Source organism: Mus pahari, chromosome 2 (assembly GCF_900095145.1).
Source record: "Mus pahari chromosome 2, PAHARI_EIJ_v1.1, whole genome shotgun sequence".
NCBI lineage: Eukaryota > Metazoa > Chordata > Mammalia > Rodentia > Muridae > Mus > Mus pahari.
The window spans coordinates 47,918,327-47,925,198 of NC_034591.1; the positions used below are offsets into that span (position 1 = coordinate 47,918,327).

General features: G+C 45.4%; 1 protein-coding gene across 1 annotated transcript in view; it reads left to right on the forward strand.

Moving 5' to 3' along the window:
- Positions 1-6,872, forward strand: part of Fscn3 (fascin actin-bundling protein 3) — a 10,690-nt gene that overhangs the window by 621 nt on the left and 3,197 nt on the right. Inside the window, exons 2-4 of the mRNA XM_021191703.1 lie at positions 1,627-2,323; positions 3,496-3,614; positions 5,868-6,027. Coding sequence (XP_021047362.1) covers positions 1,627-2,323; positions 3,496-3,614; positions 5,868-6,027 — 976 coding nt within the window. The remainder of the gene's footprint in view (positions 1-1,626; positions 2,324-3,495; positions 3,615-5,867; positions 6,028-6,872) is intronic.

A 6,872-nucleotide genomic window follows, 5' to 3' on the forward strand; every position in this document is an offset into this window, starting at 1 on the left:
GTGTGTGTGTGTGTGTGTGTGTGTGTGTGTGTGTGTGTGTGTGTGTGCTGCACTTCTCTCCATCACTGGCATAGTCCCTGCTGTTGCCAGGCCGAGACACATCTACTCCAGACTTTCTCTCATTGGTTCCTCATTGCGCCACCTTCCAAAACTGTTTCCCTTAAATGATGTCAGTGCTGGCCTGAGTGCTTCAGTGTCTCCTACACTCCATTCCCAACAAAGGGTGGTTGTGTCATCACAAAGCAGAGAGGTAGGGAGTCGAGGCTGGAAGGCAGAACCAGGCATTCAGAGGAAGCTGGACCATAGTACAAGACCCAAGATTTGCTGACTTGGTCTCTGTTAGAGAGAAAACTAGGAGCCAAGTCTTCTGCTAGACAAATTGCTCACAGTGTCCCCGCAAATTGTACCTCAGCATGTATACCAAGAGTCAGCCTCCCTTCCTTGCTCTTCTCTCCTGTTGGAGAAGTGGACCCTGTGGGCCCTGTAGGCTATCCAGGGGCTGTAGGAACGGTGGAAGGAAGGAGACATGAAACAAAGCTGGGTTTCTTGTAGGTGCTGGAGGGTTGGGAGCATAAGAAAAAGGAAGGTTTAGCTTCTCTGAGATCCTAATCTAGAATTTCTCATATTCTCTCTCTCTCTCTCTCTCTCTCTCTCTCTCTCTCTCTCTCTCTCTCTCTCTCTCTGTGTGTGTGTGTGTGTGTGTGTGTGTGTAAGTGCATACCTGTGAGGTTTGAGGACAGCTTGCCAGAGTCAGTTCTCTCCTACCTGGCTGCGTCAATCTCTCCTGGCACTCTGGGCTCCAGGCCACAGGCCCAGGAGCTCCCGGGAGATTCTCCTGTGTCTGCCTCCCATCTTGCCACCGGAATGCTGGGATTACAGATGCTTGCCACTGTATAAGGCTTCTTTAATTATTACATTTTCATTCACTCATTTGTTTGTGTGTGTACGAGTGTGTGCATGCACATGGGTGTGCCACGGCACACCTGTGGAGGTCAGAGGTCAACTTGCAGAAGTCAGTTCTTTCTTTCCACCAAGTGGGACCCAGGGATCAAACTCAGGTCATCAGGCTTGGCAACTTTACCCCTGCACAACCTCACCAGATTGCATCTAGCTTTTAAAACATGGCTTCAAGAAATATTGGGCTGTCAGGTTTTTGAGCCAAGTGCTTTTACACTGAGCTATCTCTCTGGCTTCCATTGCACCTTAAGAAGTTCTATCGCTCTAGAGATGAGCAGCCCATAAGTCTCTTTTGTTGTATTTTTGTTTGTTTGTTTGTTTGTTTCGTTCTGTTCTGTTTTGAGACAGGCTCAGTGTGTATCCCTGGCTGGTCCAGACCTAGCTATGCAAACCAGGCTGACCTTGAACTCACCAAGGACCAGCTGCCTCTGTCTCCTGAGTGCTGGAACTAAAGGCATGCACCACCACCCCCAGCCCAGAAATCTTTTCAATTGTGTTGAGCAAGAAGACATTCATAGCAAGGAGATGCCAAGGAGATGCCAAGGAGATGCCAGCTATGGAAGGGAGGCTGACTGGTCTTGTTTGGAGGTGCTGGTGGTACCAAGGGGCGTGGTTTTTGGTTGTTGACTTGGTTACCACTTATTTCCCTCCTCTGCCTGACACCTCCAGACCTGGGAGCTCCTGGTGAGCAATGAACATGAATCACAGGCTGTGATACGACTAAAGAGCTTGCAGGGCCTCTACCTGCTGTGTGAAGCAGATGGTACTGTGTGCTATGGCAGGCCAAGAACTAGTCACCACGGATGCTTCCTGCTCCGCTTCCACCGAAACGGCAAATGGACCCTCCAGTGCATAATCTCTGGTCGCTATCTTGAGTCCGATGGTGAGGATGTATTCTGCAACTCCAGGGTTCTTTCGGCTTACCATATGTGGACTCCCAGGCCGGCCCTGCATGTCCACGTGATCCTCTATAGCCCCACCTACCACAGCTATGCCCGAGCAGACCACACTGTGGGCCGAATCTGGGTCGACGCAGCCATCCCCTGCCTAGAGGAATGTGGTTTCCTGTTACATTTCCAAGATGGATGTTACCATCTGGAGACTTCTACACACCATTTCTTGTCTCGAGTAGACCGTCTGGTCCCTCAGCGCTCATCACAGACAGCTTTTCACATGCAAGTGCGGCCTCGAGGACTCGTGGCCCTATGTGATGGAGAAGGCGGTACATTGTATCCGCAGGGTTCACATCTTCTACTGGGCATGGGCTCCGCTCCCATGAGGGGCGAGGAGTGGTTTGTCCTACAGCACTTCCCAACCTGGGTCAGCCTCAAGTCCAAGTCTCGGAGGTTCCTCTCAGTCATCTATGGCAAGTACTGGGTCCAGGACCATCATAGGGTGGGGGTGGGGAGAGAGCTAGGTGCTAGGAAGAGGAAACTGTGCACGGGATGTGGCCTAGTTTTGTTGTTGTTGTTGTTGTTGTTGCTGCTGTGATAGAACCATGCCCAAAACAACTTGGGGAGGAAAGGGTTGGGGGAGTGTCATTGTTGTTGTTGTTGTTGTTTTGGTCTAGTTTGGGGGGGTTGGGTTTTTGTTTTTGTTTTGTTTTTGTTTTTTGTTTGTTTGTTTGTTGTTTTGGTTTTTGTCTTACATTTGCAGGTTACAGTATAACACTGAGAGAAGCAAGGATCAGGAACTGAAACAGAACCATAGAGAAACAGTGATTATCGGCTTTTTCTCTGTGGCTTGCCCAGTTTACTTTGTTTTTATCACCCAGGAACATTGGCCCAGGGATGGTACTGTCCGCAGTGGGCTGGACCCTGGGCCCTTCCATATCAATGATCAATCAAGAAAATGCTCCCTTCAGGACAGCCAGGGCTACACAGAGAAACCATGTCTCGAAAAACCTAAAATAAAAAAAAAATAAAAAAATAAAAGAAAAAAGAAAAAAAAAGTAAAAAGAAAATGCTCCCAAGAGACTTGCCTACAAGTCTGATGGAAGCCACCCCTCGGTTAAGATTCCCTATCTCCGGATGACTCTTACCTTGTGTCAAGTCAGCAAAACATTAACTGACACAGGACATGCAAGAAATTTTGAACTTTAGTCATAAGAAAGATCCTGGGACCCCCAAGGATACATCTCTGGTAGACTAACACAGATGACAATAAGGCTTTAAAGGAAAGCCACCTGAGCTTGTCCAGATTATTCTTTTTTTTTTTTTTAAGATTTATTTATTATTATACGTAAGTGCACTGTAGCTGTCTTCAGACACTCCAGAAGAGGGAGTCAGATCTCATTACAGATGGTTGTGAGCCACCATGTGGTTGCTGGGAATTGAACTCAGGACCTCTGGAAGAGCAGTCAGTGCTCTTAACCGCTGAGCCATCCCTCCAGCCCCTGTCCAGATTATTCTGATGTAGCTTAAGGTGGAGGAAGGAAAAGTAGAGGGAAAGCCAGCAATGAGCACCGCCAAGGGGCTGGGGCGGAGCTAAGAAGGGGCTGGGGCGGAGCTAAGAAGCAGCTGCCTACCTTCTCTTCAGATGCGGAGGTGTGTGCTGCTTCTGAGCGCTTGACCCAGATGTCATTGTTCCAGTACGAGTGTGACAGTGAGACTCCTACCTTGCAACTTCGTTCAGCCAATGGATACTACCTAGCTCAGGTGAGACTTTGGTCTTCAATGCAAGAAACTATAAACTCTGAGCTCTCCCTGTCTAGACATACTTTCTCCTTCCCCGGCATGTGTGGTGAGATATGATTAGATGAGCTATAGAGGCCCAGCTAAATAGATATTTATTTTTACCCAATGGGCCCTTTCCTTTTAAAAAAAAATCAATTTTAATAGCACATTAGTAAAAGAAATGTAAATTACATGACATATAGTATACATTATATATTGTGTATAAATATATGAATGATACATTATATGAATAAATTGACCTATTTTAAGTGTAAAATTCAATATGTCTCAGCAAATGTATATAACCATCAACCATACCACAGCCATACCACAAGGTGGAGTGGTTCTGCCTCCATACAAATTCACAACTATTGCCTTCATTTTCCTCCAGCCTGAACCTTCCCACACCACTAGTCTGTGTTCATTCTGCTGTTCTAGATTAGATTTGCCTGCTCTGGAATTTCATCTAGATGGCGTATATGCTATACAACTTTTTGTTTTAAGATTTTATTTTATGTATGTGAGTACACCGTCGCTGTCCTCAGACACGAAGAGGGCATCAGATCCCATTACAGATGGTTGTTAGTCACCATGTGGTTGCTGGGAATTGAACTCAGGACCTCTGGAAGAGCAGTCAGTGGTGCTCTTAACTGCTGAGCCATCTCTCCAGCCCTATACAATTTATTTTAGAGAACAAATTATACCCAGTCCCACCCATGTTGTTGCTTGTATCAGTAGCGCATCAGTGATGTGGTAGCCTCTCACACTACTCATAAGCATAAACATGATTTGTTTTATCTGTTCAGTTGCTGTTAAGCACTTGGGTTGTTTACACTTTGGTCTTATAAATAAAGTTGCTATGAGCGTTCGTGTAGAAGTCTCGTGTAGGCTTTTATTCTCATATATCTTAGATAAGCACCTAGGAGTGGAGCTACTGGGTTATATGATAGATAGGTGTTTAATGTCTCAAGACAGTGTCAAACTGTCGTCAGCTGGGTCTGAGGGTGTATGCCTGTAATCCCAGAGCTTGGGAGGTAGAAGCAGGTAGATCCGGCCAGGTAGATCATGAGTCCAAGTCTAGCCTTGGTTTTATGTGTGTGTGTGTGTGTATGTGTGTGTTGTTTAGGCCAACCTAAACAACATAAGATCATATATTAAAGGGAAATGAGAGCAGAAAATAGCAAACAGTTTTCAGAAACGACTGTGCCATTTTCTATTTTTCCTTCAGGGTGCAGGGTTCTAACTGTGGCCTAACTTCACCAGCACTTAGTATTGCCTGGGTTTCATTCACTTCAGTGGCTGCGTAACATCTTATTATGTTTTTGTTAGTGTTTATATTATTTATAAGTGGTTATTTAAGCATCTCTTCAAAATGTATTTGGTAATAGTATGTCTTCTTTGCTAGGTGTCTTCAAACATTTGCCCATTTGCTATTGGGCTGGTAGTCTTATAACTGAAATGTATGAGATCTTCATGTGTTCTAAATTCAAGTCCTTCGCCAAATCTATGTGCTGTGCATTCTTTCTCCAGTCTATGCCTTGCCTTTGCATTTATTTATTTATTTATTTATTTATTTATTTATTTATTACCTTGATTTTTTTGAGAAGGGGTCTCACTATATAGCTTTGGCTTATACAACTGATCATGATTTAGCAGGCTGGTCTCAAACTACAGAGATCTGCTTGCCTCTGCCGGGATTAAAGGCATGTACCCCCACACCTAGACCCCTTTGCATTTTTAATGGCATTTTTGAAAAGCAAGTTTGTTTGGTTTCATTCACAAAGTCCAATTTTTCAAATGTTAATCCTTCTCCATCACAATAAATCACTGTTCGACCCCTAAGTTGCAAAGTGTTTCTCTCAGGTCTTCTAAGTGTTTTATAATCTAATTTTCACTTTAAATACTTTAAAGTTATTTTGAAGTCAGGATCAAAGTTTCTCTTCTTAAAATATCCTGGTCCCCTTGTTTTATGTTTCTCACTGGATTACATTGCAGACCGAAGGAGGTGGGAGACCTGACATCCCAAAATTATTTCTGAGGAAAGTTTTTTTTTTCTTTTGCCTTGCAAAGAGGTTTTGAAAACATAAAGCATACTCTAGAGAATTACAGAAGCTGGGGGGGGGGGAAGGAGGGGGAGGGGAGTATGTTGGAAGTGGGTCCAGGACTGCAAGTGATGGGGAAAAAGCTGTGGTTGTCATCCTTACTCCTGGTCCCTGGTCCCCACATTCTCTCCAGAGGAGGCATCGGGCAATCATTGCTGATGGGCACCCCATGGAGTCTGACACCTTCTTCCGAGTGCACTGGAATTGTGGGAAAATCACCTTGCAGTCCCCCAATGGGCGTTTCCTGGGCATAGCTTCCGATGGCCTGCTGATGGCAAATGTCACCATCCCAGGTGAGCCCAGTCACTCTCCTCCCAGTCTAACCCACATCACATACGACTTTTAAAGTAGTGTTTATTGTTGCATCTGTATGGGGGGCAAGGAAGAGAGAGAATGAATACCGAGGTCAGAGAATGACCCTCAGGAATCCATTCTCCTGGTTTTCCCCTTTCACTGTGGGTTCCAGGGATTGAACTCAAGTTGTTAGTCTTCTGTGGCAAGTGTTTTCACACACAGGACCGTTTTTTTTTTTTTTTTTTAAAGGGGTTGGAAGCACTGAGTTGAGATCAGGAGCTTAGGGTGTGTGTTCACTTGCCACGTGCTTGTTGTTGGAACAATACCCTCTTCGCGCTTCCATTTTAAAGTCTGTCACAGAGAATTCTGTTCCAATGTTTCACAGGGTTGGGGTGGGGAATAAACAGATTAACACATCCCAAAGAGAGGAGAATATTTAAATTTCTTGTGCTCCAGGCCATGCCCAGTGCCCTTGCAAATGTTTTCACAAGCACCTAGTAAGACCTGGCACATAGTAGGTGTTCATTAAAGGTTAAAATACAGACAACATTCTGGGGCTAGAGTGATCTGACGGCTCAGGGAGCAAAGCACCTGCTACACCAGTGTGAAGCCCCGACTTCTGATACCCCCACACCCACGTAAGACTCTGGGTGTTGTATGGGCACCCATAACCTCAGCACTGGAGGGGACCGGAAAAGACAGACAAGGGTTGAGGCTTGCTGGCTGCCAACCTTCATGAAAAACATTGAGTTACAGGTTCAGTAAGAAGCCCTATCTCAAGGGGATATGGCCAAGAGTGACAGAGGAGGATACCTGGCACCCTCCTCTGGCTTCCATGCATATA